Source organism: Hyperolius riggenbachi, chromosome 4, assembly GCF_040937935.1.
Source record: "Hyperolius riggenbachi isolate aHypRig1 chromosome 4, aHypRig1.pri, whole genome shotgun sequence".
Taxonomy (NCBI): domain Eukaryota; kingdom Metazoa; phylum Chordata; class Amphibia; order Anura; family Hyperoliidae; genus Hyperolius; species Hyperolius riggenbachi.
The window spans coordinates 126,402,749-126,418,498 of record NC_090649.1 but is presented as its reverse complement, the minus strand read 5'-3'; the positions used below and the strand labels follow the sequence as shown (position 1 = coordinate 126,418,498).

Sequence of the window (15,750 nt, the reverse complement as noted above, 5' to 3'; positions counted from 1 at the left end):
ATAACAGAATGATAACACAAGTTCCCTAGTCTTGGGTGTGAGGTCCGTGGCCTCTACACCCTGGAACTAGTCTGAAGTATAACAGAATGATAACACAAGTTCCCTAGTCTTGGGTGTGAGGTCCGTGGTCTCTACACCCTGGAAGTAGTCTGAAGTATAACACAATAATAATACAGTAGTAATCTGGCTCAGTGTGAATTCCCAGGTCCTCCTGGTTCAAACACACTGTTGGATCTGACTAAGGTCTGAGTGCTTCCACGTAGTGTTCACAACGGCAGACAACTTGTGTCTGTCCAGCCGTAACTATATATAGAGTAGCGCTCTCTGGCGCCACCCCTAAGTGATAGTCCAATAGCCACTAGTTATGAGGTCAGCTGACCAGCCTGGTCAGCTGATCCCCCCCTGGCCGTCATAAAAGTTCTGCCTCTCAGCGCGCGCGCGCGTATTCCTGAATCTGTGTGATCTAACAGACCCAGCCACACCAGCCGCATGCTGCTGCGTGCAAACCGCCGCACTGGACGCGGAACCAGCCGCCCCGCTATCAGTGCATGCGGCGGCCCTTCCGCGTTCACTCCCAGTACCAGACGCATGCCTCTGCATGTAACCCGCCGCGCTGGACGCGGAATTAGCCGCCTTGCTGTCAGCACACGCGGCGGCTTTTCCGCGTTCTCTCACATCTCCATAACAGGAGGGATGAGGTGCCCCAAAAATATAAAACTGTAAAATAAAACTGAATGGCTTACCTCAATAAAGGGCAATTGTTGATGCAAAATAATCAATGCGTTACACACTAAGGGGACTACGCGTTTTGCTTGTGCACCCCGCTTCTTCGGGGCAATACAGTGTCTAGAATACAACTATAAAAGGAACGTTCAAAGAATTTGAAATGCCTTATCCCTTTAGTGTGTAATAAATTGTTTTCTTCATGAACGATTGACCTTTATTGAGAGCCATCCAGTTCTATTTTACAGTTTAATATTTTTTGAGGCCCCTCCTCCTCCCTCCCATTACGTGAGAATTTTTGCTGATCACTATTCCCAGGGCCAGCCTTAGGTTTCACAGCGCCCTGAGCGAAACCTGATTTTTGTGCCCACCCTTCCCCTTCATCCTCTTCTCATGTGCATATACACACACGCACGCACGTATATACATACACAGGCCCATATGCAATTCTCCTTTTCTCCTGAGATATCTCATAGAACAGTGGTTCCAAACCTTTTTGACGTTGTGACACATCACGCCAAATGACAAGACAAGACAAGACAAATAACATTTATATTGCGCTTTTCTCCTTGCGGACTCAAAGTGCCAATGCTCAGATCTCTGTGACACGTCACATATGTATAATAGAAAAAATACTATTAATAACCACAAATGGATGGAAAGAGTGCATTATCCTGAATACATTTAAAAATGAAGGCTAGAACCTTTCAGGAATATTAATAAAAACAATCAGTGGGACAGTTAGCCCCCCCCCCCCCCCCCATTTAGAATGATAGCACAGCACCGACAATTTGCACCACGCGTTATAGCTGCAGTGCACCCCCCCCTAAAACGCCTTCAGACTCAGTATAGGTAGGTAGCCAGGTATAGGTGCCCCCAGTATAGGATCTCATGTGTAGGTGCCCTCAATATAGGTTGCCAAGCATAGGTGCCCCCAGTATAGGAAATCAGTTGAAGGTCTCTAGCCCCCCCCCCCCACACACACACACACACACAGGTAGCCAGCTATAGGTGCCCTCAGTATAGGAAATCAGATGTAGGTGCCCTCAGTATAGGCAACCAGCTATAGGCGCCCCCTTGGAAGCTGGTGCCCTGAGCAACCGCTCCGGTCGCTCATGTCAAAGGCCGGCTATGACTATTCCTGACATATGATCTGTAGATGTTATTTGTACTAAAGGTGAAACAACTGCTAACACACACAAAGGTATTCAGCTGAAATGACCTTGTTTTTCGGACACACACAAGTGTCATGTCATGTGCTGATCACTGTTACTGTGATAATAGGTTTGCTGCATGCCTTCCATAGCATACACAAAGCAGCATGCCAAAAATACTTCACACAAGGAAACTGTTCCTATATCTCAGGCAAGTGAAGTGGCTGAGAAATTTGTCATTGCCCGTGGGTAGGACATAGTTTCACAACGCTATGCTAGGTATAGAAATCAGTGGGAAGGTGTATAGCAGTTTAAGAAAAATCACAGTCTTTTAAAGTGGACCTGAACTCTTGCACAGGACACAAGGAAAATGAAGAAGAAATTCACCCTGTATGTATTTAGAGAGTTTATCCTGTCTAATTCCCTCTCATCCCATTAATCAACAGTGTAATTTGATCTCTTAGCTGTGTCAGCTGGCTGACTCAGCAGAGCAGCTAATTTATAAACACTGGATGTTAACCCTATGTCTGCTTCCATGAAAGCAGGAAGTAGGCACACTGCAGATTGATTGCAGGATTTGTATCAGCTGTAAGCAAGAAATGTTTTTCTTTAAATGTTATTATGATGTTGCTTATCTTTTAGAACAGAGAGAAAGTTCTGAGTTCAGGTCCATTTTAAAGTGTAAACCTCCATTTTTGTTTAAAAAAAAAGTAAAATATCCTCTACAGTGGTGGGTCCCACGTGTCCTGTTCATGTTATACTTAATTAGGGCTCATTTCCACTATTGCGGTGCGGAATCGCCTGGATTCCACCGCTGATGAAATCGCATGCGATTCCCCATACGTTTTTTGCCGCGAATTCGAATAGGTGAGGGTATATGCGATTTTAACCATGTCACTGCCTGTGTGAATTTTCATCGGGACCTATGCGAATTCGCATGCGAATTCGCGGCAAAAAACGCATGGGGAAAACGCATGCGATTTCCCTATTAAATACATTGCATGCGATTCGCATGCATTCCACTCTCAGGCGAAATCGTTGGCTCTTTTGTGCATTTTTTCACCACTCAAAAAAACGTACATCACCAACGCAACAGTGGAAACAGGCCCATTCACTTGTATACCATGTGCGAATCTGCATGCGTTGGATGCATGCGGATTCGCGATAGTGGAAACGAGCCCTAAGTCAATTTTCTATACTCACTCCTGGGCTAAAGCAAATGCCTAACAAATGTTACAACCTAATAGCAGCTGGGCGTTTGTTTTGACTCACGCTCTCTTCCCTGCCTGCCAAGATCCCACACTCTGGATTCCCCTCTTTCACTCCTCCAGATCCACTCACTGTGGATTTCCACTTTCACTTCTCCAGGTTCCATTATGCATTCTCCAGATGAGTGGGGGACCTTCATACAAAGCTACTTGCAAGGAAAGTGAAGCTGTCAGGACCCTTGCTCACCTTTTGTCTTTACTAAGGAATACCTAGCTCATGGTGACACAGAACCACCTAGGAGGTATAAAGGGCTTAAAGAGACACTGAAGCGAAAAAAAATATATGCTATACTGATTTGTATGTGTAGCACAGCTAAGAAATAAAATATTGGTAGCAGAGACATAAGTCTAAAATTGTTTCCAGTACAGGAAGAGTTAAGACACTCTAGTTGTTATCTATGCAAAACAAGCCATTCAGCTCCATGACTTTAAGGGCTCGTTTCCACTATCGCGAATCTGCATGCGTCCAACGCATGCAGATCCGCACATGTAATACAAGTGGATGGGCCTGTTTCCACTGTAGCGTTGTTGAGGTGCGTTTTTTTCAGCGTGAAAAAAACGCACAAAAGAGCCAACGATTTCGCCTGCGTCGGGAATCCGTGCGAATCGCCGCTAATGTATTTAATAGTAAAAACGCATGCGTTTGTTACATGCGTTTTTACCCGCGATTTCGCGTGCGATTTCGCACCTTTTTCAATTTTATTTAGCCCTGGCAGTGTCATGGTTAATTTCGCATGGCACCCTGCCATGCGAAATCGCATGCGAAATCGCGGGTAAAAACGCATGTGGAAACGCATCCGCATGCGTTTTTACAAGCGTCGGAATGCGGCCGAAATCGCGTCGCAACAGTGGAAACAAGCCCTCAAAGTCACAGAGAGCTCTGTTATCTGAAGTTTATTATCGCAGCTGTCAGGTTTTTTTCTTCTGCAGAGCAGTTCAGGACAGGTCAAAAGTTCACAGCCTGCTATGTAAAAATCATTTACAATGCTGAGTAGTGGGGAAACTGCAAATATTAGAGAATGATGCAATGTTATAAAAAGCACTATATAACTTAAAATAAAAATATGAGGATATTTTCTTTGCTTCTAATATTCTAGTAATTATACGTATTACACAACCAATTCATTATATCATAGATTTTTTTTCACTTCAGTGTCTCTTTAATGAGACCAAAAAAAGCCCTGTGATAAAAAGCAATGCTAAATGTAATTTTGCCTTCTTAAAACAGAAGGCGATAATTCACCTGTAAGGCCTGAGACACGCTGCAGAGCGATTTTTGATCTGTCAGCTCGGCATTTGCATTTTTTAAGAAAAAAAAAACGCTCCCATTGACTTGCATAAAAATCGTGGTAAAAGTGCTGCGAGAACATGTTCTGCCGCAATTTGCAGCAACTTTTACTGTTATTTTTATGCAAATGCAGCACTGACAAATCAAAAAGCTCCATGGTGTCACATGTAATATGGTGTCCCACGAAGACTGGCTAAAGACAGTGAAGGATGCACAGCTGGGGCACTGGGGAAGCCCCAGTGCTGTGAGCAGGGCACTGCATGGTCTCTCTCCCTAGCCATCCAACATACTTACCTGCCTGCCCACAGCTCACTGCCCTCTGCTGTTGCTCCCACCTTATGATACAGAGTAGCGCAGGAGAGATGAATGTTATAGCTCACTGACTAAATCATTTATACATAATTATTGTAAAAACGAAGCACTTTTTTATTACATTATTTTCACTGGAGTTCATCCTTAAAACGTGTATAGTGGGAACTAAGCCATAGGAAAACATGGACATTACTTTGAAAATCAGTTGTCTTTCAGTTATAACTGACAGCAACTGATTAGAGTAAAAGAGCCCTAAATCAGAGCAGTACAGAGAGGTAAGTCCCAGCACACCTGGAATCCAGTGGTCATGCCCCAAATGCCACTATGAAAATCCTGCCCTACAGGTCAAGCAGTGTACATAGCAAGGATTTTAACCAACATTATTCCAGGGCCTTAGTTTTTTTTTTAACAAACCACTATTGAGAAAAACTATAAAATATAAAATACACTTAAAATGCACATCTGTCCCAGACTAAAATGCACTAAAACATACTTTTTCCCTTTGTTGCTGACACTTATAGAAGGTGTTATTACTCTGATAGTTCAAAACCTCTGTCAAAAAAGAAAATTCCCCTTTTAGGCTGCTTGCACACCAAGACGTTACAGGCGCACGTTAGTGCGCCTGTAATGCTCCCCCAACGCACAGCAATGTAACACAAGTGGGCTGTTCACACAGCCCACGTTGCGTTACATGTAACGCTGCACGTTCGGTGCAAAGTGCAGCATGCTACGGCGTTGGAGCGGCTATAGCCGCGTTAGACTGTTTGCACATGCGCAGTGGGGGGCGGAGAGGAGGCGGGGAGAGCCAGCTACAGTAGCCGCGCACATGGCTACTTAATATTCACTGCACTGGCGGGCGCTGATTGGCCGGCGGGACCACGTGATGCGGAGTGTCTCGCTCCGCATCACGTGGTCCCGCTGGCCAATCAGCGCCACTCTGGGAGACATTATAGGACTCGAGCCGCCTAACGCGGCTCACTCTACCGTCGGCTCTTGCAGCACCATACGTTGTGTTAGGTGCACGTTATGCGACCTTAACGTGCCACCTAATGCAACGTCTTGGTGTGCAAGAAGCCTAAATAAAACAATAGGACTATACTACAGCGAAGACTGATGCAACTAGTAGGATAGCGTGGCCGCCCGGGTTCTGCTACTTTGCCTACATCGGTAAGCTCTCCATCGTCTCCTCTTTTACAAGAAAAACAAAAGTTTGCTTTCTTAGAACAGAAAGTATTTGTGATAATTCAGGTTGGAGTAACTTCCGAGATGTCTCCCAGTGCATCACTGCTGAATATATGCAAATCTGTGCCAGATTTAAAGGGAACCTAAACTGAGAGGAATATGGATTTTTCCTTTTAAACAATACCAGTTGCCTGGCAGTCCTGCTGATGTCTTTAGCTGTAGTAGTGGCTGAATCACAGACCTGAAACAAGCATGCAGCTAATCCAGTCTGACTTCAGTCAGAGCACCTACTATGCATGCTTGTTCAGGGGCCGTTGCTAAAAGTATTAGAGGCAGAGGATCAGCAAGACTGCCAGGCAACTGGTATTCTTTTAAAAGAAAAAAATCCATATCCTTCTCAGTTTAGGTTCTCTTTAATGCTTAGTTGTAAAGGAGATATATGACTCTTGATCTGCAGTACACTGATCCAGTGTCACACCATATACAAATATTGATTGGTTATTATGAAGGTGTAACACCCCAATTTATTTTTGGACCCATGTACTGCTGACCTTAGTGACGGTGTTTGGGTAACATTACACCATTTTTAATCATTGGGATCTACGAGCCCGGCTGGCCATGCCTTGATTTTAAGTGTTTTTAACTTTATTGTTGGCTAATAAAGATTTGTTATTGGATTCGCTGTAGTATTGTCCTATCCTTTTATTTAAAGGGGAAATCTCTTTTTCTTTTTTGACAATGTATGATTTGGGTCAATGACCCTATTTCCCCTATATATATTTATTCCTTATTATAGGATAGTATTCAGGTGATATGTCTGAGTACACTTCAGGCTAAATTTTGAGTGTAATATGTATTTATTGTAGCTCAAAACCTCTTACTGACCGGTTTTAGACTAGTAAATACCCAATAAATTGTAAAACCTCCTCCCCAAAAAAGAAAAAAAAACACAAAGGGCTTGATTCACTAAACCGTGATAACTCAAATATCACACCTTATCAAAAGATATCACACCTTATCAAAGTTAATGCGCCTTATCAGAGTAGCAGAGTGAGTGCTATGAACTTATGCCTGCTAATTGGCAATGGAACTCGTCCTGCCCTGAGCCCCTGCATGTACGTAGCGCTCGCTTTGCTACTCTGATAAGGCATGTTAACTTTGATAAGGTGTAATATCTTTTCATAAGGTGTGATATTTGAGTTATCACAGTTTAGTGAATCAAGCCCCAAAAGTGAACAATGAAAAAAATACGAAAAGAAAACAATAAATAAAGATATCTATCAGTGTGCCACAGGTCAATAAGTGCGATAATGGAAACAAACATGGGAGTAGACATTTGTGTACACACTGACAGTGAAAAGTAATAATTAGAGTTAAAACATCTAATTTATGAAATTACCACAGCAAACAGAAAATAAAATCACACATACATATAAAACTCACGTGCATGTGAAACAAACGCTGGCTTGCAGCAAAACATGCTATAAATATACATAAAAGAAAAATCAGAATATAATATTCAATGGATCCATATACCTAGGAGCAGCCAGTATAAAGTCAGCTGAAAAGCACAGCCCCACAGAATTCCACTAATTATGAAAAAGTGCTGGTACATCCAAAAGCATAAGGCCCTGTTCACAGTGCTCAGTTGCGCTGCAGAATTATTCTGCATTACAACTTACTGTCCATGCAATTCAATTGGCCTGTTCACAGTACTGCATTGCAACGTATCGCGTTATTCTAACTGCATGCAGGCTTTGTATTAACCACTTTGAATCCCTTGCTACGCTTATCTACTCCCCACAAAACTTCATCTGAAGCTCAGGGGAGTAGATAGGCGTACTTGTGGTAAACAGTGTGCTGTATGCCCAATAAGCTATCTGATTATGTATATAGGGTATCATTTTAACCGTGACAAGTGAGAGAATAGATTTTGTGGTGTTTGACAACTGAGGGCTAAGTCATGTGATTGTTTTTACCGGAAAACTGAATGAAAAGCAATAAAACTGTTGTTTTCATGTACTCTGTACCCCCAAAGAAATACTTGTAAAAAAAAAACAATAGTGACAGCATTTAAAAGAGAATATATAGTTACCCTAGGGACTTAGCTTTTAAAATATGTATGCCATGAGAGTGTATTACTGTTAATCATGAAGATAAGGGCTTTTAATTACTGATAGAGTACAATGAGAAAACAAAAAACACAAACCAGAAACTAATATATTATCGCCATACATTGTACTAGGAACATTATTTAAATGTTGAGATAACCAGGACAAATTAGCAAATACAATGTGTGGGTTTTACCTATGGTAACATTGTTTATTTGAAAACTATAGCGGATGGAAATGGAGAAAGTGTATTTTTACTTTTTTTTCTCATTTTTCCCTTTAAAATGCACAGATAATAACATAATTACTAAAAGCAAATATCACCCTCACAAAGCATAATTTGTGGCAAAAAAACAAGATATAGATCATTTACATCTGATGAGTAGCAATAAAGTTATTGGTGAATGAATAGGAGGAGCGCTGAAATGTGAAAATTGCTCTGGTTTTTAAGCAAAAAACCCTGCGGTGCTGAAGTGGTTAAAGTCTATTTTCAGTCTCCATTGCAGTTCACGGTCATTATAATGCATTATAACATGTTATGCAATTGATCACTGTGAATTAGGCTAGGTTCACAGTGGTCAGCTGCATAACACGCGTTATAATGAGTGTGAACTGCAGTGGAGACTGGACTTGGACTGTAATACAAAGCCTGTATGCAGCGAGTTAGAATAACACGATCCGTTACAGCGCAGTACTGTGAACAGGCCCATAGAACTGTATGGGTGGTGAGTTGACACGCAGAATTATTCTACAATGCAACTGAGCACTGTGAACAGGGCCTTATGCCCCAGAAATCTAGTTGGCAACATATAAATGCACATTATAATATATCTAGTACTCAGTCCACACTTCTGGCAATCTGTCAGTCATTTGACTTCGTAGATAACTGACCAAGTGTGCAATCGCATCATTGGGTATCACGGATGTATTTACACAGTTGTGGAGATAGGCTAATTAACATATAAAACCTGACGATATGACTAATCAAATCACTGGGCTAGTAATATGGCAGTATATAAACCTTAGATATATGTGCTGTAGGTCGCAGTGGAAGGGCTTACTGTATATTCTTGCGTATAAGCCTAATTCTCCAGCACAAAAAAAATGTGCTGAAAAGTTACCCCCTCGGCTTATATGCGAGTCAGCGGAGCAGAATGGATGGTAGAGCAGGTTTTGTTACTGGCAGAGAAGCGTAAAGATCATGCACTAGTAATTCTGCTCTTGCCAGCTGGCTCCTTGCTGTGTCCGTGCCCCTCCATCCCCTGCAACATGGTGTGCAGAGTGCGCTGCTCAAACTACCAGTTTCCCCTGGCTTGTGGAGCGGAGCGTGCAAGAAATGTGTCAGAGGTGCAATGATCAGGGATTCTTTCTGTGTGGCAATCGCTGTGTCTCATATCTACGACGCCATCTAGTGGCGTCTTGAGGCACAACTATCACCCTTGTGGCACATCTGGCTATGGGGAGAGGTGCTGACTTGTACTGGGGGCACATCTGGCTACTGTGGAGTGGGCAATACTTGGGAGGGGGCTTATATGCGAGTCAATCACTTTTCCCGGTTTCTGAGGGAAAGTGGGAACCTCAGCGTATACTTGGGTCGGCTTATATGCGAGTATATACGGTATCTCCTGTGTCTCCTTTCCTAGTGTCTCCATCCCACTACCCTCTCTAGATCATAAGCTCGCAAGGGCAAGGACCTTCTCCTATTGTTTCTTACTTTACTGCAATTTATCATATGAATGTGTACCAATTTTAATGATGTCTCAAACCACACATCAACTATGTATATATTTGTACTTGTATTGCTGCATGCTCTGATTGTACAGTGTTTTGAACTATACATGTATCTATGTTGCCTAATATTTGTTTTGTACTCTTTACAGCGCTACGGAAGATGTTGGCGCTATATAAATACAAAATAATACAGTATATAACTGTAAATGAGTCGTATGGTAAGATCTCACTCATTTATGGTAATGATTTTTCCTTTACCAAAAGTGACTGATCATTTCTGGCAACCATGTACACTGTGTGCAATAGTTTCTTGATATTGCCAGGTCTTTGCTCTGAAGTGAGAGATGAAGCAGAGAATTAAAGGGACTCTGACCACCTCTTATGGGCATGCCTTTAAGACTCCGACCAGTACTGCAAAGTACTTAAAGATTCATACTATTCTGTAGCTTGTGCTCTTTTATTTGATGCCTGAATCATCATTCTACACCAAATAGTTTTCGTTCTATTTCAATTTAAAAATCACGACTGCCATCTTGGCTATGTTATAACTTCCGGGTCACCCCTGTCTTCTCTGTTAGAGATGTACATCACTGAATGAAGCAGGAAGAGGAAGTGAGACGCATGGCCATTGCAAGAGGCTCCTCTAGAGGGATCATAGCGCGACTTTGTTGGAAGTCATCTGGCTTAAAGGCATGCCCATGAGAGGTGCTTGGAGTCCCTTTAAAGAGACACTGAAGCGAAAAAAAAATGATGATATTATGATTTGTATGTGTAGCACAGCTAAGAAATAAAACATTAAGATCAGATACATCAGTCTAATTGTTTCCAGTACAGGAAGGGTTAAGAAACTCCGGTTGTTATCTCTATACAAAAAAGCCATTAAGCTCTACGACTTTCAAAGTCGTGGAGAGGGCTGTTTTCTGACTTTTATTATCTCAACTGTTAGTTAACTATTTACTTTTTCTCTGCCAGAGGAGAGGTCATTAGTTCACAGACTGCTCTGAAAGAATCATTTTGAATGCTGAGTGTTGTGTAATCTGCACATATTAGAGAATGATGCAATGTTAGAAAAAACACTATATACCTGAAAATAAAAATATGAGAATATTTTCTTTGCTGCTAATCTTCTAGTAATTATTCATAGTCCACAACCAATTCATTATATCATATATTTTTTTTCGCTTCAGTGTCTCTTTAACCACTTGCCGACCGCACGCTTATACCGTGCGTCGGCAAAGTGGCAGCTGCAGGACCAGCGACGCAGTACTGCGTCGCCAGCTGCAGGCTAATTAATCAGGAAGCAGCCGCTCGTGCGAGCGGCTGCTTCCTGTCAATTCACGGCGGGGGGCTCCGTGAATAGCCTGCGGGCTGCCGATGGCGGCTCGCAGGCTAAATGTAAACACAAGCGGAAATAATCCGCTTTGTTTACATTTGTACGGCGCTGCTGCGCAGCAGCGCCGTAAGGCAGATCGGCGATCCCCGGCCAATCAGCGGCCGGGGATCGCCTCCATGTGACAGGGGACGTCCTGTCACTGGCTGCACAGGACGGATAGCGTCCTGTGCAGCCTCGATCGCCGGGGGGGGGGCAGCAGGTAGGACAGGGAGGGGGGAATTTCGCCGCGGAGGGGGGCTTTGAGGTGCCCCCCCCCCGCATCACCCAGCAGGCAGAAGAGATCAGACCCCCCCAGCACATCATCCCCATAGGGGGGAAAAAAGGGGGGCAATCTGATCTCTCTGCCTGCTACCTGATCTGTGCTGGGGGCTGCAGAGCCCACCCAGCACAAATCAGTAAAAACAGCGCTGGTCCTTAAGGGGGGGTAAAGGGTGGGTCATCAAGTGGTTAAGGGAATGCCGACTGGCTGCAACAGAAAAAGCTCTTTCACTTTATCTATATTTTCCTGTGGAGGTTTTGTTGCAGATGTTGGTTTAAATCCGTATGTATTTACGATCATTGCCTTATACATACTGCCTTATACAACCATAAATGATTACAATTGGACAAAGGTATGTCTTTAGCAACTTTTGGACTGAGTATGAGATCCTTCCTATTTCTGCAATCACATCACACCACGCTGACTTACAGTGTACCCAGCTGATATACTGATATTCCATTTCTATTCTTAGGCTGGCCATTGACATAGAATGTCAGCCTGACCTGCAATCTACTGAACTTGGTAACGGATAAAGTAAGTGCACAAGTACTCATGCCAGCATCTACAAAGCACACAAACCCAATTACTAATCAGTCACTTTCAGTTCAAACCGACTCTTGTTCACTTGCCTTTGTAGCCCGATTAGTAGCTAGTGCCATTTGGTAAACATACTAAAATATATGCCAACATTTGTATAGCGCTTAATTCAGCCACTAAGGGCGTGCTCAACAGGCCACCCTGCAGTCTAAAGGAGTCTTGCCCAAGAACTACTACTTCTACTAAGGACCCCATACTGGCTAACTTGCTAGGTACAGCCAAGATTTAATCCCTGGTCTCCTGCAATACCCTTAACCAGTACACTATCGAGCCACTATATACAGTATGGTGTAGCCCCGGCAATTAACCAAAAAATCAGCTTCAAAGTCAACATCAGGAATACATATTATTTTACATTTAAAATAGGTCTCATCTGCACTATCAAAGATATCAATCTTTTCCCCAAGGCTGCTACAAAGTAGCATAATCAAGCACAGTACAGCTCCTGCATAGTGCCGCTCCCCGCCTGCGTCCCTTCCCTCCCCGCTTCTGTAAGCGGATTGGCAGGAAGCTTACGGAGGCAGGGAGGGAAGGGACGCACAAAACAACTAAAGCTGCATGTCGCTAGCATCGCTGTTTTTATATTGGGTGAAAGTAGAGCGCGGGGGGGGGGGGGGGGGGTCTGGGGGTGCACTATACGGACACAGAGGCTAGTGACAGTATGCAGAACCAGCCTTTGTGTCCTAATATTCATGGCAGAAACCCACCTCGGGTTCTCTTTAAATTTCATAAAAATACTCTACCACTCTACCATAGTTATCCCCCCCCCCCCCAGAAAAAAAAGGCGACACCTGACGATGCTGTGCTACAAACTTCCATACATAGTTGGCAAGCGTCCGTGAAATTACGGACAGTCTGCCTTTTTAACCCCAAAAAGGCAGTGTCCGTCCCTGCCCGTCCTTGGGGAAAGGCGTCTGTCCGCGGAGGGGTGGCAGCCTGGCAGGCAGGACGTGAACTGACCGCGTCAGTTCACCAGCAGCAGAGCAGGGCTACGGGAAGATGACTGCTGAAGCCCTGCACTTGAGACTATTTGTGTCTCCAGTACAGGTCTTCGGGCAGCATTTTCCCATAGCTCCGCCTGTGAGTGTGAGGCTGAGCGCGGGAATTTTGCAGCTGCTGGCTGCGAAGAGTCAGACCAGGGGAGCTGCGCTGTAATGAAGACTGGGACTCAGGAGAGGAGTCGTCTGCAGGTGAAGTCAGGTTCTGCCTACATTACTGGTGAAATGTGCTGCAGTGCCCATGCCCACATTTATTACTGGTGAAATATGCTGCAGTGCCCATGCCCACATTTATTACTGGTGAAATATGCTGCAGTGCCCATGCCCACATTTATTACTGGTGAAATGTGCTGCAGTGCCCATGGCCACATTTATTACTGGTGAAATGTGCTGCAGTGCCCATGGCCACATTTATTACTGGGGAAATGTGCTGCCCAAGCCCACATGTATTACTGGGCAAATGTGCTGCCCATGCATACATGTATTACTGGGCAAATGTGCTGCAGTGCCCATGCCCACATGTATTACTGGGCAAATGTGCTGCAGTGCCCATGCCCACATGTATTACTGGTGAAATGTGCTGCAGTGCCCATGCCCACATGTATTACTGGTGAAATGTGCTGCAGTGCCCATGGCCACATTTATTACTGGTAAAATTTGCTGCAGTGCCCATGCCCACATTTATTACTGGTAAAATGTGCTGCAGTGCCCATGCCCACATGTGCTTACTGGTGAAATGTGCTGCAGTGCCCATGCCCACATGTATTACTGGTGAAATGTGCTGCAGTGCCCATGCCCACGTGTGCTTACTGGTGAAATGTGCTGCCCAGTGCCCATATGTATTATTGGTGAAATGTGCTGCAGTACCCATGCCAACATGTGTTCACTGGTGAAATGTGCTGCCCATGCCCACATGTATTTACTGGTGAAATGTACTGCCCACATAGTGTATTTTACTGGTGAGAAGTGCTGGCCACATAGTGCATTTACTGGTGAAATGTGCTGCCTACGTAGTGCATTTATTGGTGAAATGTGCTGCCCACATAGTGCATTTACTGGTGAAATGTACTGCCCACATAGTGTATTTACTGGTGAGAAGTGCTGCCCACATAGTGCATTTACTGGTGAAATGTGCTGCCTACATAGTGCATTTATTGGTGAAATGTGCTGCCCACATAGTGCATTTACTGGTGAAATGTGCTGCCCACATAGTGCATTTACTGGTGAAATGTGCTGCCCACATAGTGCATTTACTGGTGAAATGTGCTGCCTACATAGTGCATTTACTGGTGAATTGTGCTGCCCACGTAGTGCATTTACTGGTGAAATGTGCTGCCTACATAGTGCATTTATTGGTGAACTGTGCTGCCTACATAGTGTATTTACTGGTGAAAAGTGCTGCCCACGTAGTGCATTTACTGGTGAAATGTGCTGCCTACATAGTGTATTTACTGGTGAAAAGTGCTGCCCACGTAGTGCATTTACTGGTGAAATGTGCTGCCTACATAGTGCATTTACTGGTGAAATGTGCTGCCTACATAGTGCATTTACTGGTGAAATGTGCTGCCCACATAGTGCATTTACTGGTGAAATGTGCTGCCTACATAGTGCATTTACTGGTGAAATGTGCTGCCTACATAGTGCATTTACTGGTGAAATGTGCTGCCTACATAGTGCATTAACTGGTGAAATGTGCTGCCTACGTAGTGCATTTACTGGTGAAATGTGCTGCCTACATAGTGCATTTACTGGTGAAATGTGCTGCCTACATAGTGTATTTACTGGTGAAATGTGCTGCCCATGCCCACATGTATTTACTGGTGAAAAGTGCTGACAACATGTATTTACTGATGAAATGTGCTGCCCACATAGTGCATTTACTGGTGAAATGTGCTGCCTACATAGTGCATTTACTGGTGAAATGTGCTGCCTACATAGTGCATTTACTGGTGAAATGTGCTGCCTACATAGTGCATTTACTGGTGAAATGTGCTGCCCACAAAGTGCATTTACTGGTGAAATGTGCTGCCTACATAGTGCATTTACTGGTGAAATGTGCTGCCCACATAGTGCATTTACTGGTGAAATGTGCTGCCCACATAGTGCATTTACTGGTGAAATGTGCTGCCTACATAGTGCATTTACTGGTGAAATGTGCTGCCTACATAGTGCATTTACTGGTGAAATGTGCTGCCTACATAGTGTATTTACTGGTGAAATGTGCTGCCCACGCCCACATGTATTTACTGGTGAAAAGTGCTGACGACATGTATTTACTAGTGAAATGTGCTGCCCACATAGTGCATTTACTGGTGAAATGTGCTGCCTACATAGTGCATTTACTGGTGAAATGTGCTGCCTACATAGTGCATTTACTGGTGAAATGTGCTGCCTATATAGTGTATTTACTGGTGAAATGTGCTGCCTACATAGTGTATTTACTGGTGAAATGTGCTGCCCATGCCCACATGTATTTACTGGTGAAAAGTGCTGACAACATGTATTTACTGATGAAATGTGCTGCCCACATAGTGCATTTACTGGTGAAATGTGCTGCCTACATAGTGCATTTACTGGTGAAATGTGCTACCTACACAGTGCATTTACTGGTAAAATGTGCTGCCTACATAGTGTATTTACTGGTGAAATGTGCTGCCTACATAGTGTATTTACTGGTGAAATGTGCTGCCCATGCCCACATGTATTTACTGGTGAAAAGTGCTGACAACATGTA

General features: G+C 43.8%; 1 protein-coding gene across 3 annotated transcripts in view; it reads right to left on the bottom strand.

The window, feature by feature from the left end:
• LOC137571446 (diacylglycerol O-acyltransferase 2-like) overlaps window positions 1-15,750 on the bottom strand; it is an 82,452-nt gene that overhangs the window by 27,859 nt on the left and 38,843 nt on the right. Inside the window, exon 2 of one of the 3 annotated variants that reach the window (XM_068280563.1) lies at window positions 7,371-7,408. The exons of the other annotated variants lie outside the window; for them this stretch is intronic. Coding sequence (XP_068136664.1) covers window positions 7,371-7,407 — 37 coding nt within the window. The 5' untranslated portion in view covers window position 7,408. The remainder of the gene's footprint in view (window positions 1-7,370; window positions 7,409-15,750) is intronic. 3 annotated transcript variants of the gene reach the window in all.